Source organism: Charadrius vociferus, unplaced genomic scaffold (assembly GCF_000708025.1).
Source record: "Charadrius vociferus isolate BGI_N301 unplaced genomic scaffold, ASM70802v2 scaffold195, whole genome shotgun sequence".
Lineage (NCBI taxonomy): Eukaryota > Metazoa > Chordata > Aves > Charadriiformes > Charadriidae > Charadrius > Charadrius vociferus.
The window spans coordinates 3,887,161-3,913,896 of NW_009648539.1; the positions used below are offsets into that span (position 1 = coordinate 3,887,161).

The 26,736-nt window shown below is 40.3% G+C and overlaps 1 protein-coding gene across 1 annotated transcript in view; it reads right to left on the minus strand.

Moving 5' to 3' along the window:
- TMEFF1 (transmembrane protein with EGF-like and two follistatin-like domains 1) overlaps nt 1-26,736 on the minus strand; it is a 70,084-nt gene that overhangs the window by 25,045 nt on the left and 18,303 nt on the right. The window contains exons 4-6 of the mRNA XM_009885914.1: nt 25,793-25,922; nt 17,792-17,818; nt 5,685-5,781 (exon numbers count right to left, since the gene is read on the minus strand). Of these exons, the coding sequence (XP_009884216.1) occupies nt 5,685-5,781; nt 17,792-17,818; nt 25,793-25,922 (254 nt within the window). The remainder of the gene's footprint in view (nt 1-5,684; nt 5,782-17,791; nt 17,819-25,792; nt 25,923-26,736) is intronic.

Sequence of the window (26,736 nt, forward strand, 5' to 3'; positions counted from 1 at the left end):
ATAGCAAAATAGTATAAATAGATATTATTTACTATAAATATAATATATATGTTATTTGTATTTTATTTATAAGTATTAAAATGTTCTCCCTTACTCTGAGCACGAATTTTGGTATGTGTAAGAAGAAATTTGTGGAAAAAATGACCAGATAATAGTAAGAAGCCTTGAAAAATACATATGGAAATCGAGACCATTTGAAAATTGAAGTCTTATGAAGAAACATATACACTTAAGATCCCACCTTTCTAACCACAATGTAAAAAAACCCCAAACCACAAGTAAGTTTATCAGTTTCTTTGCCAGTGCTGCAGGTGGCTATTGTAGAAAAAAGAAAAAAAAAATGTTACTCAACTCTCAAAGGACTGCAAATAATAATTTTAGTTTCGGTCACATACAGTAAATTAAAGCACCATGTTGTTTAGAAGCTTTATAAAAAATTGCATTGGACACTATTTATCTGAGTTTAAAAAAACATCACTTGGAGTCCTTAATAGACACCACAGTATTACCAATATTTATATACACTGCTTTCATTGAAGAAAGAGTTGATTTAAGTGCTACACTGATGAAAATGATTTTACAAGCACATCTGTTTTCATTTGTTGTGCATTCATACTGTATTGTTTTAAGTGCTTCAGTATTATCGGTATACCATCTTCTGATTGTGTACTGATAGGACGATCTATTTATCTCTATCACATGAACAATCAGTATAACTGAAAACTCCAGTGTGTACTATGAAAAAACTGCAGTCTGGTTACCCCAGAGTATGCCAACGGCAAACCATATGTGCTTGGGTTCGTGCCCTACAGGATTTACCCCATCAGCTCTAGGTGGCCCCAAGCTTTGTGCTGCCCCTTCCACCTCCATTTCTCAACCTGACTTCATTTCTAATTCAAAATTCCAGCAGAAAACACACACCACCCTCATATTCCTATGTCTTTAGGCTTCTGGCTGGTTTCCCACAGAAACGTTTAAATTTACCAACCTCATGTATCCTTTACCTCTCCTCTGCTACACATTTTGCACCATTATGTGTAAAACTTTTCAACACAGCGGGGGAAGCTTCTGGCCAGACAGACATTTTGATGGGCAGGGTAGAAAGGGAGGTACTGACCGATTGGTCTCAGGCAGCAGCTTTTCCCATGATATTTACAACCTGTGTTTCAGTTTTATTGCTAAAGAGGAAAAAAAAATCACGGCCAATCCATGTGAAACCTTTTGTCTGCATCTTGTTACCACAGACCTATGGAAAACCACTGTATAGACAGTAAAGCATAGTACACCTTTATGCAACTTTAGACTAGTGCATCCACAAGTGATTTTCTATGCTCTTGAAAAGCCTGCCTATAAACTAACACCTCTTTACAATACTTATAAATTGTATGAGAAAAGAAAAAAAAAATGGAAAAATATATTTCTGTGATGTTTCCTCAACCTGATTCCTTTTTGCATTTATATAAAGAAGTAACATGCTGATTTGTATACAGTTGAACATTAATTTTCTAAGTATGGCATACTGTTTATGACAACCATCTCCTCAGACTTCATTTCTTATCTCAATCAGTCCCCTTAAAATCAACATCAAAAATTTTTGCAGAGACAGTGGAAATGATAAAGTTGTTTATATTTTTGCATTCAATTTACTATGCATTGTAACCACTTCTGGTTTAGACAGATAATGTTTCTGAGAAATCAAACGAAATGAAGATACAAATCTAAAACTCTGCGCAAAGCCTGAATTCTTCAGACTACGTGTGATCTTGTGTAATAAGAGCTTATGTAGCAACTTTGATCAGAGACAGCCATAATGCTTCAATGCCAAGCATGAAAACTAAAAATTTGTAACTTTTTCAAAGGGAAAAATACAATTTAAGAGCAACAGAAAATTAAAATCACTAACTTGTAACATGGAGTGCATCTCAGCTGTGTACAACTGAACTTGTGTAATTTTAAAAAGCACCAAGATTTGGCAACTACACAGAATAATTTAGGCTTGAAGGGATATGTAGAGGTCATCTAACCCAACCCCTTGCTCAAAGCTGGCCCAGGACTGTGTCTGATCAAGTTAAAACCATCTCCACAGATGGAAACTCCACAGCCCCATCAGACACCTTGTTCCAGTGTCCAACCACCCTCATGGTGGAAACATGTTCCATTATGCCTTATCAGAATTACCCATGCTCCAACTTGCACCCATTGCCCTTCACACTATCACAGTGCGCCTCCGAGAAGAAAGGACTTTCTTAGACATCAGCAAGTCCAACTCTAAAACTGAGGAAATGCCAAGAGGATGCTCCTATGGTCTTGCTCCTACTTCTTTGTTGCATCAGTCATCCTACAGTTTTCACTCAAACTATCAGGTGCCATCATTTTTTTTTTGCCTAGGACTCCCACATCTTTCCAGGCCCAAAAGACAAACCACAGTCTGTACGCAATAAAACTGACTTTAGCACGATCTTTCTGTTATCGGGGGATAATCTGCCTATTCTGTGCCCCGGGCTGTTGTGGCTGGCCTGTTGGCAGGCCCTGAGATTTCTCACTAATGCTAGCTCATTTACCTCAAACCACTCAACACTCTGTGGCATGGATGTCTACCCTTCCACCAATTTACTGTCTGTCCACAGGCTAATCATTTTATCTGTAACTTAGCTTCTCTATTCATAAAACAGCAGTACAGACGCCATTTTGCTTCTCAAGAGTGCTTGGAGCAGAAGGAGCTTTGTAAGGTTTCAGATTGCACACCTTGGAAAAGAGGATAAGAAAATGCAGAACTGTATATTTCCTGTAAGTATTAGACAGCATCTCAAGAATATGTCTTGAGATTATCTACTGAACATTAGGAAACAGTTCAGCTAACTCATTCAGTTACTACCATGAAGCAAAATCTTCTTTAAACGCCTCCTGCAATCACGTGGATCACTTTGTGAAGTGTTTTAACACCACAAAGTCCAAGCAAGATCTATCCAGGCCTAAGAAGTCTACTTGAACAGAACTAAATGTACATTTAGTTTGTTGTTCAGTAGACATTACCCCACTATCCAAAAAGAGTTACAATGGGCACTCTCATGCCTTAAAAAGGAAAATGAAGACAGAATATTTATGAAATTAGGGTGCTTGTGTGATTTGCTAGGACTAGGGTTGATAGTGATTGTAATATTGTGCAAAATTAAATAAAACAGTAATAGGAACCTAGTAATGTTTACACAAGTCTGATGAAAGGTACTTGTGCTGCCAATAATTCTACATATTGTGGTAGAATTCTATGAGGTTAAAAAACATGTTGAAACCCAACAGGAAAAAGAGTAAGAATAAGATGTAAAAACATTCTTAAGGGGTGCTCTACTGGAGTTTTCAAAACAGAAGATTTCAATCCCATCTTGTTTCTGCCAGGCGAATAATTGTTTTGATTTTAGGAAAAAAGAAACAAACACTTACCTTCTACTTAAGCAAGTCTGTGACTTTCTGTGTCACTTGTCAAAATTAACCTTGTGAAGGCAATCAGTGTCAACAGAGCCCGATTTAATCTAAGTCTAAACAGACAGTGAATATCACTAAAGCCTATTATAATGGTCAAAGGTACTGGGAAAAAAAAATTAAATTATTTAGGTTGGAAAACTGACAGAATTGAAAAAATGGTCTCATAGATTGTGACTAAACCTCATGGAAAAATGTTCTAACTTCTGAGTATTTTCCACATAATTTTTTTTGTTTCCATATCTATTTCTTTTTAATGAGGACTAATTAAAGAAATCTTAGAGGCAAAAGAGCACTCTCTTTCTGTTGTCGAGAAGAGGGAGCACGGCTTCATTTTGTGTTAGTAGGATGTAGGTAATAAATTTCAAAGGGTACTCTCCTCAAATTTATCCTAACTCTCTCATAGACACTACATAGCTGCAGGAATGACAACTCTACAAGTATAGAATGAATAGGCGAGCTTTTACTGAAATTGAATGCTTCAGGATTTATTTTCCAAAGCCAAGAACACATCTCAGTGCATATAAGAAACAAATCTATGCCCATCTTGCCAGTCATAAATGAAACAGACCAAGGCAATATTGCAGAAAATTATTAGCATTATAAAAACCAGCTATAGCGTATTTGTCTCTCCACAAAAGAGCAAGCCTGCTTTGGTATGATGACATCTTATGAAATGTGAAGTATCGTGGTAGTATTCATGAGTACTATTTTGGTTTCCCTTGCATGCTATGATTTAATCTTGCATACATATTTTGAACATCAGTGCTAAGCCACTTTACTGCCTGAGATGTCTTCATGCTGATATCCCATAATAAAACCTTGTGCAATTAAGACATATTTCAACACGAAATGGATTCCAGCTGGAAAACAGGAGACAGGAGAGCGATGCTTCCCCCGATTAGTGATATTCAGGCTCTGTTATTCTGAGATACTGTTCCCTCCATGTACACAGAAATGTATCATTTGCACATCTCTGGGACACCCTCAGGTTCTGCCTCTGCAGCTGCCACCACAGTACCCATCATCAGCCCAAACAGTGGTTAAGCTTCTTCCATACTGCCAGCCACTGCCAGGACAACGGCTGTGAAGAAACAAAGCCCCGTCAATTAGATGGGACTTCTTTTACCTTCCAACAAACCTTAATGCCTCACGGGGCTGCCTGAAAGAGCCCTTTCACAGAATTCACAGAATTCACAGAATTCACAGAATTGTTAGGGTTGGAAGGGACCTCTGGAGATCATCTAGTCCAACCCTCCTGCCAGAGCAGGGACACCTACAGCACGTTACACAGGACAGCGTCCAGGCGGGTTTTGAATGTCTCCAGAGTGGGAGACTCCACCACCTCTTTGGGCAGCCTGTTCCAGTGCTCCACTACCCTCAAAGTAAAGAAGTTCCTTCTCATGTTAAGATGGAACTTCCTATGTTCAAGTTTATGCCCATTACCCCTCGTCCTATCACTGGGCGCCACTGAAAAAAGACTACTCCCATCCCCCTGGCTCCCCCCCCCATTCCTCCATGATGTCTCTGCACCTTCTGACAGCCACCTACAGAGAGCCTGGACAGCCAGGGAATACTCTAACCATCAAGCACCTCGAGTAGGGAAATGTGGTGCATCCACTTGTGCATCATGGGCAGTCTTTAAAATCCTCCTGATTCTTGATCAGTCATTTTGAGCTCTGACAAGTGACAGGTATTTTTCATCCGTTTTCCCCTGGCTGCCCGTAGGAGGTCAAGTGGCACAGTGACTTTGGAAGAAGTGACTCACTCAGGTCCCCAGTTCAACTTCATGTTTAGATCCAAGCTTTGCACTGATGGAAACAACTACCTATCATAAATACTTTATGAACAAACGGAACATAGAGAAAAAAAATCTCAGAGATGAATTATCAGTATGTTTCGCATTCCTGTTTGGTTTGGGGATGTTTTTGTTGCCAAGACTAAAAATTAATCAGTGTCCTTTGTTTGAAAAATATTTGATAAAGATTCTCCAGTATACCTCTTTGTTGTTTTCTCCCTTTACCTTACAACTGAAGATGGTTTGTTCTTTACAGACACATATCAAACATGTTATGATTGGACAGCATTAAAACTTCAATTAGTAGGAACAAACATAGCCAAGCAGATGATCACACATTTTTTCTTTTTTGTGACATTTCTTCCCCTTTTTGTTCATTGATATTGTTAAAGGAAAACTTATTACTTACCCAACATTTTCTGCGTCTTCATCACACTCAGCCCTATATTTGCAAACTCCACATTTCGAGTGTTTTCTCTGAACTTCTGTCCCAGATCCTTCATACTCTACAAAAAATAAGGTATTGTTAACAGAAAGCATGGCTTTCTTATTAAGCTCTGATTTTGCTTACCTAAATCCATTTGCCTTCAGGTATGTTGTCAACATTAAGTTATCGTATACTGAAGCTATTAATCTAAATAGTGTTCCCTTTTTCAAAATCAGGAAATGGGAGGTTGGTAGAACTGTACCAGTGGCAAGAAAACATCCCTGAAAACACTAATGGTTCATTGACTGACTCTTCCTCTATTCTTATTTTGGTGATTTGCATTTATTCTCACCCCACCAGACACACAGCAAGCATGGACGTGTGTCCCAGTCACATTTAATCTTAATTGACACTGATAATATGTGAACCCCATGCCTTTTAGTGTCCTTGAATATAAGGTAGTGGGGATTTGAAAGCTATTTTCTTTTACAGCCTTTAATTACAGATACCCTTATGCAAGGTTACTGCTTGCATTTTTTCCCCTTTCTCTTTCGGATGATGGGATTAGATTGTGCTCATATCTAATATATGCTGTGGTAAATTTTCCAGACTACTCTGATTAGTTGTAGAAGACTAAAAGAAAAAAAGTTGTTTTAATAAGAAATTGGTAGAAATGCTATTTCCCTAAAAAAGTAAAATAAATATCTCAAATATTCTGATCCTAAAAACACCTGCACCAATCTTACTGTTGACATGGACATCAAAACACTTCACCGAGTAAAAGAGAAATATAACTATACTCTTATTGTTTCAGTACCATTAGCCACTGCTATTTTTTATTTTAACAAAGCCATAAAGGAGAAAGACACATTTGAAAAGCAGGAAAACAACCACAGAAATCTGCAGAGGGTGTCGAGAACCACTTAACGTATTGCAGTACCATGGTGTAAGGCTGACTACACACGGCTGTCAGACAGACATAGATCAGTGATCCCCTTTCTCATAGACCTTTATGGGCTGTAGCAACAGCTAATCAAACATCACCCATTAAAAAGCTGCATTTACATTCTTTAAAGGTAAATAGGAAAAAGAAATCCACAAGAGTCCTTCCTAATTTTCCTGGATCTTGGCTGAAGGGAATCTCTCCCTCCTACCTGTGGGGCTGGGCTTACACAGAGAATAGTGCAGGTGAGACTCTCAAATTAACTTCTGCCTAAAGCACGCTGTGCATTTTTCAAAGATTAATACATATCAAACTTTATTACAAAACTCCCACTGCAGAAATTCTATCACCACTCTTATTAAGTTGCAGTAGAGATAATTTGCTTTTATCTTTACTAACGTACATCTTATTTGATTTTTCCTTCTTTCTAGTTACCACATTCCTATGCCTGTTTTTGGCATGCTAAAGTGTCCTTTAGTGTCAGATTTCACTTTTCCATGCCAATAAATGACCCCCTACAGATTGAATAAGTTAAACAAATGGCACTGCTCGTGGCTTTCATTCATCGTGTTTCCACTTCTTTTGCTGTTCTTATGACCCTCGGTGCCCTTCCCCAGCACGTTAACACCTTCTGGAGCTACACATACAAGAGCTGGACACACTGCTCGGGAAGAGTTGCCATCAAAGCCAAATACTGTCTATGATATTCTTCAGTTAAAACATCCAACAAGCATATTAATTTTTGACCATTTTTCTGCACGGACCATTATTATCCACATTCACTTTATTATCCACCTTATTCCCCAACGAGTCCTTTTCAGGGTCGTCAGTCTGTAGGAGAAAGGCTGATATCCATGAAAAATTGCCTAGATCCTGGACTCGCTAGATACAACTCTATCCTCAGACATTAAAATCCCGCCAACTTGTGCATCCTGTTAGCTCAGTGACCTCTCTCCTGCCTTCCAGGCCTGACCAGTACGGACTGATTTGCTCCCAGGTCACCAGCAGAAGGGGTCACGAGGCCAAGAACAGTCCCTAGAAACACACTCATTTTGTAACAATTCCTTAACATTTAACGATCCATTGACTGGCAATATTTTTGCACATTGGATGCACGCTGTGTGGATGTTGTGCCCTCTGGTTACTTAGACTTGTATGACAGAGTGCCTTTGACTGAGAAAGGTTATGGTTTTGAGGTGGTACACTTACAGAAAATGTTCTGTTGCACAAATGCCTTTCTTGGAAAGGTAATTTTAAAAAAAGGGTAAATAAAGGTTTTCCATGAACCCATGATGACTGGCATTAAATATTTTCCCCTCCCTTAATTTTGTACTCAGTTGATTCTTCTACCTTCGATTCCACTGCTTTGCTTCTGATGGATGCCAGATTCATAGAATCATAGAATGGTTTAGGTTGGAAGGGACCTTGAAGATTATCATGTTTCAACCCCCCTGCCATAGACAGCGACACCTCCCACTAGACCAGGTTGCCCAAGGCACGTCCAGCCTGGTCTTGAACACCTCCAGAGATGGGGCCTCAACAGCCTCTCTGGGCAACCTGTTCCAGTGCCTTACCACCCTCAAAGTGAAAAAATTCTTCCTAATGTTTAATCTAAACCTGCCCTCTTCCAGTTTAAAGCCATTCCCCCTCATCCTGTCACTACATGCCCTAGTAAAAAGTCCTTCCCCAGCTCTCCTGTAGGCCCCCTTTAGGTACTGGAAGGCCGCAATAAGATCTCCCCGGAGCCTTCTCCTCTCCAGGCTGAACAGCCCCAACTCTCTCAGCCTCTCCTCATAGGAGAGGTGTTCCAGCCCTCGGATGAATGAATGAGAGGCTGTAGCCTGATCATCACATTTATCTTTTCTCAAAGTATTTGTATGTTATTTCTCATTGTTCTACTGTAGAAAAAGAGACAAAAGTCATTGTCAGCCGAGAGAATTCTTTACCATCCATTGTTAAAGCTTTTAGGTGCAAACCAGCCAGACCTGCTGGTTACAAAACACCTGTCTTCAACATTTGATGCTTAATATCCTTCTTCAGTACTGCTAGCATGGAAAATATTTCATCATATCCTATATACACTATCTGACTTAACTACAAATACAACCAGAATGCTTTGCAGAGCACTTTAGCTGCACTATTAGCATTTCAATTTTGTAATGAAGGTAAAGAAGCAACATATACACACACGCACATCCTTCCTCACCGGCTTTAGTTCTGCTCCCTGTGAATGCCCCGGCACCTTTTCATTTTCATAAACAGTAGTCCACATCTACTTGTTCATTGTTTTTATATGCTGTTTGGTGTAAACTTCTCTCTCCTCCTCCCCTCCCTCCCCCAAATGCTTTTGCTACCTTTTAAAATTAGGTTTGTTTTAGAAAAAGTGTGGCCTTTTCTCCTTGATAGAACTTGCTGGACCTCATGTATACAAAATTATCTGTACCTTATTTTGTTTGCATTTAATAAATATGTGCAAGTCAAGAAGACCTGCACCTCAGGTACTAATAATTTACACCTGTCAGGATGAGGTGTCATACAGAAGAATGTGTATTTATGCAATGTTTCCATGTTAGGTGGTAGTCATATATAATTTTTAGAAGCTTCTTTCATTACTAGCTGCATGATGTTTTATACTAGCAGCACGAGATACTGCATATCATTTAGACTGAGGTCCTTGAAGAAAATGCAGTTTTCTCCACAAATACCGAATAGATAAATACTGGTTTTCAGCCTGAATTGATAGCAGACATTTTCAGTACCCCACTTGTGTGCTGTTAAAGGAAGTTAACCCATTAATATTTGAGAACATAAGTTTCTCTGGTGCAAATGTCTCCAAATAGGCAATGCATCCCTTGACAGATTGTCCCTCCCTTCTCCTTTCTCCCCCACATTTGATTGTTCCTAAGGAGCTTATAGCCATTAATTTTAATATTCCAATCTATCAGATCTTCCCAGCAGGTTTCAGTAATATCAATTAGATCAAAATATGCTCCTAAATGAGCAATTCAGCTCCTCTTGTTTATTATGCAGACTTGTAATGTTGATGTATAGATGATTACAGAATTTCTTCTCCTCACTTTTGTTGGTATCTTGATTAATTCTGTTCTTTGACATCTTAATTTCATGTTGAGTGAAAGCTCATTTTCCCCCTCTTTTCAGCTTCCTTTCGTGTTTCAGGGCAGCACCTCATTACTGCTCCGTCCTTCAAAAGAAAGAGGCACGAGGATGGGATCTGTGACTCCCAGTTGTCTCTCTGAGCTGCAGTGCTCCCTAACACTTCTCCTCAAGTCATTATTCCTCTGCAGAAGATGGCCAGCTGTATCTTAGGAGCTGCAGGGTGGGAGCCTGCAGATGGACAGTAGCTATGGAGGAACTGGCCAGCAGTAAATTGCTTCCCTCGGCAACTCATTTGTGCGTTCCTACAATGGCCGTTTGGCTGGGTTTCTGCTGAGGGCCTTCAATCAGGCTTGAAGGAAAAGCATCAGTCTGTGTCAAGGTGAAGCTTGGTCTGCCCCAAGGCATGGCCTGGAAAGGGAGCTCCGCTGTTATGTGTGTATTTATATATATATATATTTATCAGTGTTCACAGTGAAGCGAGGGGAGCTTGTGGAGGGCTGCAACTGCCTAGTAGCCATGTATGGGTGTAATACAGATTCCCTGGTCTGGGAAAGCCCCTCTGAAAACCAATTCCTATCTGTTTTGGGAGTTAAGTGATTTTTACTGATGTGCTATCCCATGGGAGCAACTAATCTTAGAAAGATTTTTGAAAAATAGGAAGCACCACAGCAAACGCCTTTCTGCACCCTAAAGTACAGAAGACAACCCCCCCCCCCTTGATTAGACTGCGATTCCCTCAGTACAGCTAGCACTGGAAATTCCTCTCAAAATACCACACGCCACAGCATCACACGTTATGGGCTGCAGTTCACTGAACAGTTTAGTGACTTACCCTCTCTTCCATTAATTTTTAGGGCAACTTTAATGACACACTTAGTTAAAATGGAGATCGTCCCTGTAACTTTAAACAAAGCTGCGAACTTGCTCTCTTGTCTGCAAGTATCTATTTAAAACAAGTGCAACAACTACTCTCAGCTCTCCCAATTTCTTGGCAAATGGTGTCTTGAATTATCTTGACCCTACTGCTGGATCGTACGCAACAGCAATATTTACCAATGTGGAAGGTCCCATTCTCTTATTCAACTACCCAGCTGGCTTAGAAGCAAAGCCTGGCTTGGTACAGCGAGAGATCTATACCTGGTTGAAAGTTACCTTCCCTGTGCTGTATAGCCTGCACACTGCAGCTGTAAGCACGCTCCAGTAACGACACCAGCCTTCGAAGTTTGATTTTGCAAGAAAGGCCATTACAGGTTCAAGGCAGGGATGCCTGGTCTATTTATGACTGAGGTGCCTGGAGGAGAGGAGTTTGAAGTTTGACACCCTAATCACAACCCAGCCAAAGTGATATGTTTGTCCAGTGGTTATGATGATGATAGTGTGTGAACTTTTAAGCAAAGGAATTGAGGATGTGCACTGTAAGACTCCCTACCACCACTACACTTGTTATGCGTTAGGTATTTTATACAACTATAACTTCTATTTTGCTTCTATGCCTATGACACCATGGATAATGGTGGGGAAAGCTGGCATACTGCTAAAGCTGGATCAGCTTCTACGCTGCAGGACCCTCTGTTTGGAGAACTTGAATACCCATTTGCTCCACTATCTTGCTTCAAATGCAGCTAACTCCTTTTCCTCCAAAGGCAGACACAACAACTTCAGAGTAACCACCAGGGAAATTACGTATGAGTAGATGGTGGAAAATGCCAAGGACAAGAAAGTCACCAGATGTCAAGGGAGGTGTCCCACAATTTCATGAACATGCCGAACGCCCTTCTGCAGACCCTATTCAGGCTGCATAAGATGAACCGGCCCTCATTTCCTATCTGTCATCCTGCACAAGAGCCAGGAGGAAGCTGATCTTCTGTGCCCCTGGCTCCAGCATCCTTCTGAGCAAACTCCAGCTCCCCTGAAGCCCCTGCTTAGAATAAGTTTTCACTAACAGAGGTTCCGAACAGTCAGGCCTCTGCCTTGCTGAACCTTTAGTGAAAACACAGTAATTCTTGCAAGTTTTAGTTCAGTGTTAATTTTAGGATCTCAACAGAAATAAATAGCTAAAGTGACACTCAGTGACAAGGCGCATGACAGAACCAGCACTTAAATCTTTCTAAGTTGCACACCATTATAGAAATATGCTAAAAGATGCAATGTTACCTCCTATCCAGGGTGTTAATCACCGTCAAGTTTCTGCAGTCATATTAAAATACATTAAAACAAATCAGTAGCATTATTACAAATTAAAATAAAAAATAGTAAAGCTTCTAAACTGTGTCTGTTTACACCACCCTGACTGTGTGACAGTTACTGGTAAGTGTTGTCCCCAGTGAGGGGAAGGAACAGATGGCAGCCTGCTAAAAAGCACATACTGTATATCAATTTATTAATTACTAAATGCAATCTGCGAGACGTTCATCACAAGATAGTTTAGCTATTAAATTTCAGAGGGATTAGAAATTCAAAACAAATTATTTTAATAATAATTAACTTAGCTATATGTATTGCAAGCATGTTATTTCCTTAGTTTAGAAGTCTGAAATGATTGGGTGCCATCTGTCTAACTGCCATTACCTCTTTTTTAATATCAAAAGTGCATTTTGCTTAGGTACACAGATAAATGCTGAACAAAAAGAATAAAAAAAATAATGTTATGGGCATAGTAGGACACTTAGAAATCTTACTGATGTCAGTTGACTACCAGGCTACAGAGCCTGCCCCTTCTAGGACATGGATTTGTCTCTGAGACGCTGGCTTGAAAAGTCATTACCATTTGTTAACTCTTTGATGGCGTACGTAACACATGCTGACAGTTTTCAACAGATCCTTGCAAAGGCCTGACTGTATCACAAAGTCAACATCACAGCTGCCATTTGCTGGCAGTATCAAATAGAGAAAGTAAGGACTATCTGGAGTGAGAGGAAAAAAGGCTTTTACTTTGAGGGGCATGGGAAGAATGGCTCAGAAGTGCTCGTTTACCAAAGACGGGACCAGGGAGCTCAGAAGAAATAAGGTTCTCCTTCAAAAGTTATTGCACTATGCCAGGATGCCAGATGGAAAGTACTACCAAAAAAAGCCTTACGAATAAGGACTACTGCCAGATGAAAGCAAATTATCTTTGTCACCAATACCTTTGACACAAAAATAAAAGAACCAGCTTCTTCAAAAGGCTTTCCTTTCCTATATGCAGTGGGCCAAAATTTCTTCTAATAATGTAGGATGTGACTGTAAATCCAAGCAGAATTTAGACCGATGGCTCTGATTGCCCTTTCAGTTGTCTCACTACTAGTTGGATAATGTCGTGCTATGATCCTTTTTAAAATATTGACAAGGACAGGGCTTTAACATGAGACTGAGGTCTTCTGAACACTGGATTTACTTCAGCTAAATGATAGAACTTCTACTTGGCTAAGAGTCCTAAGTCCCAGCTCTTTGTATAGTGAGAGGGCAAGAAGATCACTAAGATGACTGCTTCTGTTTAGGCATTTTTGGCTAGTATCAAGTTGTAAACTTGAGAAAAAAAAAAAAACTATTTGCACATTGAAAGCACCTTGGAGAAAAATTTGTAAAAGCTCACCCCTAGTCATTTTCAAATAAACCTACCAAAGTTAATCTTCCTGAGGCTACTTTATTGGGGTGACAAAGTTCTTTTAACAGGAAGAATATGGCAGGTTCCACCAGAAATGAAATTTTTAAATTCTTGTTAGAAAAAAGAAAATGTTTCATGCAAGCTAGCAATCTACCTTCTTTATGTACACGTCACAGCCTGAGGATCATTTTTCATGCCTCGATCTACCACTAGTGGAAGTACATCCAGCAGGTCAAACAGTGTTGCAGTTCACAACTGGCAGAGATGAACAAGAATCTGAGCCCGTGACTTCTCTTCCAGCAGTTCTGCCTCAAGCTCTAACATATCACCATTTAAACAAAGTGGATCAGGAGCAGGTCTTATGATTGTGTTCTTCAGAACAGGGAAATTGCAGAATGATTCATAAGAGATTACAGAGAAAAGCATATGTCTTAAATGCAAATTTAAAGGATCTCTACGTCTCCAGCTGCGACCTCAGCTAAGCAACTTTTTTAGGTCTGAGTCCCCACTCTCTGACATTGCTTTCTGTAGGGGTGAAACATAATGGTAGGGTAATGAGGTTGTTGAAATTTCTCCAATTTCTGAATTAGCAAGCCATACTCTTCTTAGAGGTGGCTTCAGGATACCCATTGCCACAAGTGGTCAACAGCTTGGTTTCACAAGTGTAATTTTTATTATGCTAATTGAAAGTTCGGACTTCTGAAGTGAGCAAAATGAGTCATTTTATTACAACTTTTTATTAACACTGTGCTGTCAGAGCATAGAAAATGGAAATCACTCATCCAGAATGTCAGAGGGCAACTACACAATTGTGTTATCCTTAAAAATTATACTCCTTCGTCTCATTCAGGCACACTGAAAAAGTTCTCCTACTCTTAATTCTTTTCCTAAAACCTAGTATCTTTGTAACAGTAAACATGACTTGGGAGAGAATCTGGATCAGTAGTTCCACAGTCTTTAGCCTTTTTGTGGCACATTACAACTTCTAAGACAAGACATTATCTGAAACAGTCTTTGAGGAAGTGGATTTTTGTGGGTTTTTTTAATCAGTTCTAAATTACTCTGTTTTTTTTTTTATAAAAAAAATAATGCATTTAACATCACACAGTTTGGGAGTAGGAGGGAGAATCTGCATCAAGTCAGGTTTCAGAATCATTAATAAGCTTGTTCTGCGTCTGGAAAATGAAAGAGAACAGTGTGAACCAGTAGCACAGATCTCAGCTGCACGTGAGGCAAGCAGCTAATTTCAGCAGTGGAGACTGTCACAGGCAGAGCTATAGCAACCGAAGAGCACAACTCAGATGCTTTCCCAGTACTTTCCTCCACAGTTAAAAATCTACCAGCAAACAGTACATCATCTCTTGCACAGCAATCGCAAGGCTTCCTGAACATACACAAGCAGCTGCACTCATCCATTCCGTGTGTGCAAGCATCACTGGTGCATACACAATCACACTAATTGTGTTTTTAAGAAACACAGCAAACACTGATTCTGTGGTTAACATCTGGAAATGTAAATCCTAGGAAGAAAACAGAAATTTCTAAGCTAGCATGCTTGCTTACTTGCTGGCTCACTCTCACTTATCCTTGCATTTTTCCCCTTCTATTGCTGTTTCCTTGTACCTACAAGCAACAGCTCACAGCAGTACCTAACCCGCAGGTCACAGAAGCTCCTCATGCAGCTTTGTTCCCACTTGTGCACCTTTGGCCAAGAGCGTGATACTAAATGATCAGGATCATTATTATATCTCAGCATGTCCTGGCTTCCTCCAGGAAGAAAATTGGAAAGGCTGATCCAGGAAGGAGCTGTGTGGTGCCCCAGTCAGTCCTGTAGCTGGAATAACCAGGGAGGCATGGCTGTGGTGTGTGCACCATGGAGCACCCCAACCCTGCAGGTCACACTCTGCCTGGGTTCCTGCCCTTTCTCTTTATCTGGGTCTCGAACAACGTGCCTCCGTCTTCAATAGGTTCAGCATTCTTTTAGAAGTTTGGATTTAATTCTGAATTCCTTTAATTTGTAGTAAGTCTTTGATGTTTTTAATGTCTCCTTGTAACACTTTTACAGTTACTTGAATAATGGAACAAAACCATTTCCAGATACAAAAATATTGTAAATACAAAAATACTGGTCTGCCAGAGCAGAGTTCAATAATCAAAGCAACAGTGGATTCCATTCTTTGAAGGATTGCTTTCAGATGCAGAAAACGACTCAACATGCTGAAGACAAGCCAACTGTTCTGCAGAAGTATTACTCAACACCCAGTTTAGTGACAAAGGTGGATGGGGACAGTACTAATTCAGTGTGTCGCAAACAGCCTAGACGTAGCCAAAAAAAGAAAAAGTGCCAAGTGGGATTTTAAATTTCTGGTCATTTAAAATATCTTTTCTATCTAAAATTAAGAACTAAACCCACTTGTTTTCACACTGAAGAGACGCAGGAACACTGCAGTTGGCCCAAAGGCTCTCGGAAGAAAGCCAAGTAAACGAAGGCCTAACATCATAAAACTGCTGGAGGAGGTAGTGGGTACATTGTCCCTTCTTTATTCAATACCCAGGCAGTGCAGACATTCACCTGGGGCCAAAGGGCCCAGATTCAATTCTTTCTGCCTGAAGTGAACTGAACCTACATATTCCACCTCCCAAGGCAATGCACTAACCATTGCTACAAGATAGCATGGAGGGACCACCAAAGCTCCTCAGCTAATGCCATTCTATTTTGCATAAATAATTAAAATTCACTGGCATGCTGAGTCCCAGCTAACAAAGCCTTTCTGCAGTGTGCATCCTCCCAGTCTCCAGGCTGTCGCCTTCCTCCCACTCCCTTTGTCACAGGCTCAATGAATATTTCAAGTGAGAAAGAAAAAAACAGCAGTGACCAAGGGAAACCCATTTCAGCCCTCTTTTACCAAGAGATGGTGGACCTGGTTCAGTCTCCTGCCCCGAATCAAGCAACGAGTATATGTGAGCTGGGATCTTTCACCTCTTCAGTGAGCGGCCTAACCAAGAAAATGCAGCATGTTCTGTCCTACTTTTCTCAAAAGTGTTCATAAAATTACCCAAAGAATCCCCACATCTGTCAGTTGGCTGCCAGTCTCTTCCAGACCAACACAGTAATATTTACAAGGGACTTTAACGAGGATTTTTGTATCTGGTTGGGAAGTACTGAAAAAAATAAATAATTCCCAACAGCATTCAAACTTTTCTAAAACTGTTCCAAAAATAAAAGTCAGATGCGGACTAAATTTCTGTCATCTGTCTCCTATCAGAAGTGCATGGAAGTACCGAGGCGAGCAACTCTCGGCTCACAGGGAGCAGCTGTAGTGGAATAACAGGCTGAGTATGGAAGGGGGAAGGAGAAGCAAACAGAGCTTCTGGGGAGAGGGGGTGATGCAACCTCAGGAAGAAGACCTTCAGGAAAAAAGTCACCAGTGAAGGCAACGAGAGGCAGTGTTTGAGCAGAAAATAGTTCCTTGAGACGCTGCTCCCAAAGGAAATAAAGGCAAGAATGGCCATGTGCTAGCAGCAGCTTAGGAAGTTACTGATAGCATTTTATTAAAGCAGAGGGAAATACCTCCACTTCACTCGATACAGGAAAAAAGAAGGAACTAGCTCCTGATTTTTGGAAAGTTAACTGTTGTGTTTAACCACATAGTGATGACATTGATTGTTTTTCACAAAAGCACGCTTTCATGTAACTATACAAGATTTCCGATATTTCAGAACCCAATCCCATCAGTATGAACTGCAATGTTTTCTTAACACAGTCAAAGCCTAAAAGCAAAACAGCTTTTCCATGTCTGTATATATCTCCCTCTCACATTTTTCATCCTGTATGTATCCTTGCTAGTAGTATTAAAGATAGAATTAAGATAAAATCCCATTATTTTTTTTTTTTCAATCCTCGGAAGAAGGTTAAGATGTGTTCAAAGATAGGAACACTTCTACTGGTACCAGCTGTGCTACATCCCCTCTTTGAATACACAGCTTTGAACAGAAACATATAAAAAATTGGTAAAAACAGATATCATACTGTAATCATTATATATTTAAGGCAATGTATTTGACCAAGAATAAAGTAATAACTAGAGATTGTAGACACTAAGGAAATGAATGCAAGGGGGAAAAAAAAGAAAAGAAATTGATTGTGAATGGACATTTCCAGGAGTGAAATACAGGTGAAATAGGCATCTAAATATTACACTATATTGCTGGCAAACAACGAAAAGGTATATAAGTCAAATCTGAAAGAACAACATTGGTCAAACACACACTACAACTTATTCCTACACAAATACTGTTTAGATAACACTGCAACGTTAAAGCTTACTTTTAACTTGTAATTTTTCCTTAATTCATGTGGTATACAACAACCATGTACATAAAAATGACACACACGTAGCAAAAAAGGAAGACCAAAAGCAAGTGTAACTGGAGTTTGGTACTCACCTCCTTCTCCTGACCCAGAGCCATTATCTGGAAAAGAAACACAGGGGGAGAAAAAAAAAAAAAAAGAAAGCAAATGAAAATATTGCTCCAGGAGCAGCTGTTCAGGAACTTTACACAGGTGTTACATTTCATGAGCCAGGTGTAAAAACAAACATGCCACATAAAGTCTGGCATCCTTTAATACAGTTCATCCATGCTTACGGTGCCCTACTCTCTCTCTTTCCTGTGAAGACATTTTTACACAAGGAACAGCATCATTCACGACTGAAGACTAAATCGATTTCTTAGCCTTTTTTCAACCGTTAGAGATTCAAATTTGTTAAACCCAAAACAGAGGAAGAGCACAGAGTCTGATTTTTGGAATATTTATGTTTTTACCCTCTGATCCTGGGAGTGGTACTTGGAGGAGTGATATATAAATCACCTGACTGCAGAAGTACCTCTAGAAGACAACTGGTCCTCAAAGTAAAGCTGGCTTAAGTCATCTAACTACAAAATAGCTCCTCTCAGCTGAGTCTATCACTTCACAGAGAGATGCTCTAATGGCATAGTTATTTCATTGACATTAGACTGACTGGATTAGCATCTGATGGGTGACAGCTTGTGGCTGCATCCCCTTTGCATTAGCAGTTCAAGTGTCAGCAGGACTTGAGCTTCCTCACCACCCCAGGCCAACTAACTCCACTTCAGAGCATTATGGAGCTGCATAGGGATTTTATACGGGGATGTGCATCCACTGGGCAGCGCTCTGCACAGCGCTATCAGCTAGCACGGCAGTAAAGACAAGCCCTTAAACCCGCGCTCCAAGTCACAAACCTCCCTTGGTCCTTCTTGCTCAAAGGAGGTGGAGAGGAGAGGACGGGATGGCAATTACAGTCGGTGAATTGCTCCCCACCCCCGTTAGTTCAGCTTCTCTGGAAGATGAGGAGAGGAGCAGAGCACACACTCTGCTCATCCCACACCTCCCCTTTCATGCCTGCTTTGATGATGGAGAAGGCAGCTGAATTTATTTCCACAAATCTGAAAGAAGGCGGCGACCAGGCAGAGGAGCTGGGTTCTTACTTCCACGTATGAGCTCGTTGTTCACATCAGAGGGAAAACCAAACCCTCTGTTTGCTCAGTTCCCTCCCCCACTTTTTCTTTAAGGAGTTATATTTCTAAGAATAATTCCTTCTAGTGTGTGGATGAAAGTGTGAAATTCCACGTTACTGGGTCACTTCACACATTAAAAATAATCTCCTTCACATGGAGTATCAGCAATAGAGGTTTTTTTCCCTCTGTCTAATTTTTCCTTTCTGTCCTCCTATACACTATTCCGTATCTAATAGACTGAGCTTATTACCTTACATAAATGAATGCAAAACCAGAAGGGCTCTTGTTCCATCAATAGTGACCCACTTTACTGACAAAGCAGACAATCCCATATAAAATGTCATTGTTGAGTCACTGAGAAATATGGCGTATAATGCAGCATTGCTTCATTAAGAAATTTGAAGGAGGATAATTTATTTATATGAGGTAAGTATATAGGCTTATTTGCAGTGGTGAAATTGTGCCAAAGCTGTTCTTTGGGGAGAGAAGTCCACAGGCAACTCTGTCTCGTTGGCAGGACATTCTAGTAACAGGAGAGATTAATTCCTGCTTCTCTGGGCTTTCAGGTCTCAAGAAACCATTAAAAAAAAAAAAAAAGTGTCATCCTCTATAACACTTTGCATTATTTTCAACTTTTCACTGGGAGCTGTGATAGGACTCCTGTCTCCAGGGTAACTGTGCTAAACTAAGCCAGTGTTCCTGCTTTTTTCTGAGCCTTGGCTAGATTTTCCTAAGCAGCTGCTGGTTAAAAAGGTAGCTTTTTTTTTTTTTTTTTGCAAGCTTACTTGGACAAGCAGCCTTGCTCTTTTCAGGCCTTTAACCAATTCAGGATTACCAAAAGTGGTCTCCATGCACCAAGACCTGGCAAGATAGATGCTCAAATGAGTGAGGAGGCTGGACAGAAATAGCATCCCCCCAGTCACAGGTCAATAATTAGAGAGAGACTTAAGCCACTCTTTTCCAAATAGGCTTGTAAAAATACACTTATACACAAATGTACAGGCTTCTGCTGTGAGCTGCTTTTAACCACGAAGGAGTTTCTGGATAAAATATATAAAGAAGCTCTTGGATCTGACACAGCATCTGAACGCAGTAAGCGGTAGGCTACAGTCAGAACCCTCCCTCCCCTTTTTTTTTTTCCCTCTCTGAACAGAAGCCATTTCTGTACCATGGGTCTGCTTTGGTGCAGAAGCAGAAGGTACATTCTCCAAACCCAAAAGAGCCTGCAGCCTCTCTCACTCAAGGAGGGATGGCTTTTAACTCAAACTAGCAGGAAAATTGAACCCATCTCTTCCCCATTTAGGGCAATGGCTCCGAACTGCTAAGTACAAACACAAGCAGTCCACTGACAAATTTTAAGCAAGCAGACCTTGCTTAAATTGAGTCACATGGGACAGGTTATCCAGTGGGCGCCTCTGGAGCAAACCTATCCAATCCTGCTCACAGAGAGGCAGGCAAAGAAATGCCAAAACACTGAATCTTTTTTTAGATCTATGTAAGAAACAGGTTGGCAGCTATTCAGTCATGGGCAGAACAGAACACCTCTTGACACATTGGAGGTAAAACTGTATACCTTTCCCCAGGAAACAAAGGAAAAAAAAAAAAAGATGTATTTATGGAATTTACGTATTGCAAGGCTTAGCTGACAGCTGAGAAGGGATTTCCAGCATCTGAACTTTGGCACCCAAGAGTTATTATACTCTTTATACCCAAGTCCCGGATTTCCCCCTAAAGCTTTTGGGGTACAGCTGGGGTGGGTTTAGTACAAAGACAGTACGTGCCACTTCTCTGCATAAAGCAGAAATTGGTCTTCCCACACCAGCACTCCAGAAACTTCACCGAGCAAGTCCTGGATAATGTTGACTTTTTTTATTCAATTATCTTCTGTTACTCATCATATGAAACAGAACCAGAAGACAGAAAGAGCAGCTGCTATCTCAAGTCATAGTTCCCTGTTAGCTAACTATATTCTGCCTGGATTTCCCAGCTAACAGAGCTAACAAAGCAGCCCCGTCCATAATGGGACAGGGTAGGTTTTCTGCCGTTTAACCCCTGGGTACACAAGAGTGCCTCTACCTAAAGATTGGATAAAATTATCAAGAACTTGCTACAAAAGAAGACCATCCTGATCTACAGTTGGCATTAGACATGGCAAGGAGGGCACTATTGCATTGCTCAGTGAGAGCTTTTAACTTTCTCTCAGCATGGTGTAATTCTGCAGCAGCAGCACAGACCCCCAAAACGTCCCAACAGCGCTGCAATGGCCAGTGCTTCGGAAAAGATCCGAAACCTGCACAGCCCATTTCAAGCCACCAGCCAGAGCAAAGTCAAAGCCCGCTCCAACTTCCCTCCGCTGGCAGGGGAGCAGAGCTCACGCCGCGGCACAGAAGCGGTGTGCGAAGGAGCACACCAGCTCAGCCCTCCTCCGGCTGGGCTCACATCCCCACCCTCCAGCAGCAGGACTGCCTGCTAGCAATTACACTTGATTTTGATATGCCAGCAGGAGATTTTTAGGGGGGCAACGCTGACAAGCCTAATTGCCAGCAGCTGCAAGGCCTCTGGCTGCTGGAGATAGGCTTTTAACCTCCGCCTTAACGTCCATTTGCTTTGACATCTTCAGGGGAAATGGATTTGCTATCACATCATCCTGGTAGTCATTTCCTCCTTAATTGTGCCATGCAACAAAACAAAAAAAAAAAAAAAGAAAAAAAGGCACAGGATATTAAATACTTGCATGTGATGATGGGGTATTTTTGGGTATGACTTGTTCTTTGCTTCCAAAACATTTTCTAATGACAGAAGGGTGACCTTGTGCTGTCGCAAACCCTCCTCGCAGACTGGATGGGAAAGCTCCTGCACTGCACTGAATCTGGGAGTAAGGGTCTTGGTCAGTCCTCAGTATGAATGTATTTTTTTTATAGCAGATTTTCAGGTTTGTTATGGCTTTCTTGCAGAGCATGAAGCCTTATTTTCACACTTCCTTATCTAGAAGTGAGTTGCCTAGAATGTCTTCCTTAACTCCCTCAAAAGGATTAAACTGAGCTTATTATATTTCTTTTCAGGACAATGTGTGCATCTAATTACGCTTCACTGTAAGCCTCCCACATAAAAAACATTTACTGTAAAAACCTGTGCATTCAAATTCAGGGTAAGAGTTTGATTACTTCAGACCGAATAATACTAAATTAAAGCCACTCTTCAGAGAACAATTTCTTAAATCCAACAGAGGTATAGTGTTTGTTTCTAGTTCTGCGAACAGCTTTTTTTTTTTTAAACTTTAGAAATCCCAATAAAGAAGCAATGGACTGTGCCTTCAAAATATATACAGTTCACTGAGAATCTGTAAGTACAATTTATCAAGTACTATATCATTGTGTGGTTACATTTTCATGTGCATATAATATAAATCTGACAGCAGTCAAAATCGTGGCTGTGTGCCGGCTAACAGGAACACGCATTCTTAGAGTAAAGGTCTATTTCTTGTTTACTAAATTACTTATTTACTAAATTAATTGATTTTATTCAAACTAATAAAACAATAAAATCACCAATGAAAGAACGCAGAAGAAATCAAGGGACTTGGTGACACTCCTCCTCAATGCTCTGAGAACCCTGATGGCCCTCTCTTCACTGTTTCTTAAATCTGTTTAGCAAGCCAGTTCAGGATAACCTCCAGTAGAGGACGGCATAACATGAATGAATTTCAGTGTAATGTCACCCTTTATGAACTGATCAAGGATTCAGGTCAGCAGCGAGACCGCTGATGCTGTGAGCTTGGCAGGAGTCCTGGTGTAGCTATTGCCATCTCCCCATGCCCTGTTGGATGGTACCGTCTCTGCATTTGGTTGTGGGCTGAACTGCAAACAGGGAACTGGTAAGGGTGAGAAATAAAAAACGAAAGGAAAAGGCTGGGACAGTGCTCCGATCTTGTTCGTAACATAATCCCACAGAGCAAGGAGGAGCAGCTGTGGAAGATGGGAATTACTACCAGCAAGGACTCTGTTTCGCAGCCCTGTTCGTCTCCACCCAGCCACAGACAGGGCGATGGCTTCTTTGCAAATGCAAAAGGCCAGGTTAGGTGTAGGCAAAAATTGTATAATGTTTGATTTGAGTTACCATTTCTCAAACGAATATGAAGGTATTAGGCAAAGAGAACACTAAAGCTGCATTTCACTCATTTTCCCAGTTTCTCTGTATTTTGCAACATAGAGCTACATGCATTGGCTGAAACCCACAGACACTCATCATCCACAGGTTGTGGCAGGTGTAATTAGGCATAGGAACATCTCTGTAAAGTCAGATATTTGAAAAAAACCAATGTCCCTTCATTGAAAAATGGGCTTTGACAATGTTAAGACCTGTATATGCTGTCCTGAAAGATTCAGCTGTACGTACTCTTACATTTCTCTAAAACACCATTTTTAATGTCAAAACTTGCATTTTGTTCATTCCTAAAGCACCTATAATTGACGTTTTAACGTTGCTTATTTTAGGATCTTGCAACTCTGACAGCACTCGGACAAAGGAAATACATATATAAGTATGCTGTTAAATAACCCACGACTGTAAAAAATTAATCAAAATGTTACCTGCCAAAAACTGGTCTGACTAAATCACTCAGCATAGTCTGTTTCAGTGCTGTAGGTATCAACCCCTAGCAAACGGGAAGTATTTAACTCTTGCATGAGATTCAGAAGTCTAACACCCTTTAGATATTAAATAGTTGTTACAACACCATAGGGGAATTTCATCCTGTTGTCTCAGGTGCATCCCATCAGGATGAAGCTTTGCTTTGAAAAACCAAAACTCTGATAGGAAACCAGTGAATCTATACTTAGCTTCCAATGACGTCCCAGAACAAAGCATTTTCATAGCAAATTTGGAGGCACTTAGTGAAAATGAATGGGGGTCTATAAAGGGTTTTTTAATTTGGGCATTTGATTCTCAACATATATGTGTTACAGATGAAGAGTACAAATATATTGACTTCTCGATGACCTATGATCCCCAGCAGGACATGTACAGGTTGTGGAGGATGGCTTTTGTCATCCAATATTCTCACATCGGCCAGAACACTCAGGGAGCAGCCAGTACTGTTCTGGTAGAGCTCCACCAAAGCACTTTAAATTGTGCCAGTGTAAAGGGAGTATGCAGCCTGAATCGCATCCTCAGTTTCAGAAATGTGTTTTCAGTACTTTCTGGTCAATTGTCTCAGCACACATCTTGATGTATAAAAATTATGCTGCGTTTCCTAGGTTTTATGTTGGACTTAAAGAAAAGGAGAGGGAGGTTAAAAAAAATCTCAGACTAGCTGAGTACTGCAGTAATTTGCTGCCAGCAACCTGAGGCTGAGAAGAATCAATTTTTCATTTCAAAATGTCTTTTTCTTAGTAGGGTAGAACACATATAAAAATAATCACTTTTTCTTTGTTGTTCCCAAAACATTACCCTAGTATATTGTTTTAGTGAGGGAAAGAAACTTTCATTTTGTGAGTCCGTTTCTTAAAATAATTTGGGCATGAAATTAAAAAAATACTTACTTATACATCCTCATTTCAAACCTTCTTAATACTTCTTGGGGGGTGTTGCAGGAATATGCGAGTGCTCCAAAACTTTAATGCATTTTTTTCCTATTTCTGCAGCATCCAGAGATAATTTACAGGTGGCAGATTGAGAAACAAGGTAGATTCAGTCATCTGCCTGAGGTATGCTGGAATTATGCAGCTGAGCTGCACACAAAACGCAGGCTTCCTTCAGTCCTAGGACTAAAGTCATAGCTCGTCTTGGACCTTGGTAAACAGCCCCAAATCTCAGTATAGGTCTGTCAAAGGCGTTACAGCAGCTCATGCAAAACACAGCCACAATCCATTTAAATGAGCTCTGGGAGTGGCAGCAGCAAGGAACTTGGCCTAGGTATACTGCCCAAATATTTACCCTAATTTCCAGGTAGGAGGTTGCCGCTACCAGTGAGTTCCAGGCCGCTACCTCTTAATTGTCATCAATAACTAGCCTCGCCAACGTAACACTAGCTAGGAGCGTGCAGTCATGCTTCTGGCTGCCATGTAGATACAACCTTGCTCAGGCTAATCTGAGTAACTGTGTATCAAAAGATGAGGGATGTCCCACAACGTAAATTTTTTTTTTGTTTGTTATTTCTGTACAAAAGAATGCAGTTGTTGATGCTACTCAGTCATTTAATTTAATTCTGAGAAAGCCAGCCCAGTGTCTGGTCCCACTAGCTTTGAATCTGTCCAGAGGTTCAGAAGATCTCTGGTGGCTACAGTTTCTGTGTCCAAGAGGAGGTTGCAATATTCAAGACAGTGAAAACCTGTCCTGTGTATTTTAAGCGTGTGGAAAATCTACGTTTTAAGTGGGTGGAAAGACAGAAAAGGCAAATCTATTAGAAATGTGAGGTACAATGATTTTGTAAGAGTTGTGCATACCTTCAAAGTAATGACCTAAAGTGAAATTAGTAAAAGATGATGCCTTGGATACAGGCAGAGTGGCAGTCAGGATGAGCAGTGTCACTTGCTGGATGTCACACTAATTCTGTATATCCAAAAAATGAGTCCTAAAGAAATGACTAATTTGGAGTCTGCTCCAAATTGGTTGTAAGCCTTTTGATGATATCAAGGCTGCTCTGTACATACAACAGAAGCATTCACAAACTATTTTCTCAGATCAAGTATTTCTACTTCTAATGTTTATTTATTAACCTGTTAGCGTATCAGAAGATATATCAGATTTCTTCTCTATAAAAATATTCCATTGCTAAAAAGGACTTTGGGTTTCCACATTATTTTATTCTATGAAAAGCATGAAAATTAAAATCTCTGTAATTAAGGGCAAAACTAAAGAGTTAACCATATAACGTCATGCATTAGTGACACAAAGTGATGTTTTACATACCAGAATAACAAGGTCCTCTTGATACCACTGTTATCTCTTTCTGATGCTTGCAAGAAGCTCTCCTGAGGAAGCATTCATTTTGGTAAGTGTCTCCATTTGATCCACAAACAGGAATATAGTTTGTGTGACACTGAAAAAGAAATTATAAAATTACTCAGTCATACAAAATCATGTGATTAATCTCATCTGAATATTAATATTCAGGACGATAGTTGTGTAAATATGAATTACTAGCAGTAACTTATAACCCTGTTCACTAAAGGAAGATTTAAAATGTATTAGTTTCTCAATATCACTGCATGTATTCCTTTCGGATCACTGAAATAATAGTCCAATTCCGTATGGGCTGAATGTAGGAATTCAGTAGGAAAGATTAAAAGAACAAAATAACTAGAGTGGGACTCATTAATGGCTAGAGGGAATATGACAAGCATCTAGAAGTATTTGAAGGATAAACACACTGAGGAAGGAGAAAACTTCTTCAAGATAATACAAGAATGTATGGCAAGGCATAGGGGGATCAAACTGAGCAAAGGAAAATTTAAGGTGAACTGTACTTAAGGGGAGATTTGCTGATCTTTTTGGTCATAGAACGATCTTGCAAGGGAGATGGAAAGCAATCACCATCCCCATTAAGTTCATGAGCATCATGAGTCTGTTTTACTTGGTCAACAACTATAATAATGCTTTTGTATTACTATACTGAAAAATTTTCAGCTCAAAGTCAGTAGCATTGGTACATTTAATAAAAAGCAAGTAATAAAGGAAAGCTTATAATTCGGAATGGTTTTGGCAGGAGCAGCCTGTATTTTGCTATTTTCTTACATTCTAAGCAAGATGGATTATACACCCCTCGTGTGTATAATGTGTATTAAAATGCTGGGACGCACACCGAGACAGGCAATCCGCCTAACACCTGCGAGCGCTGCACCGCTCCCTGCTGA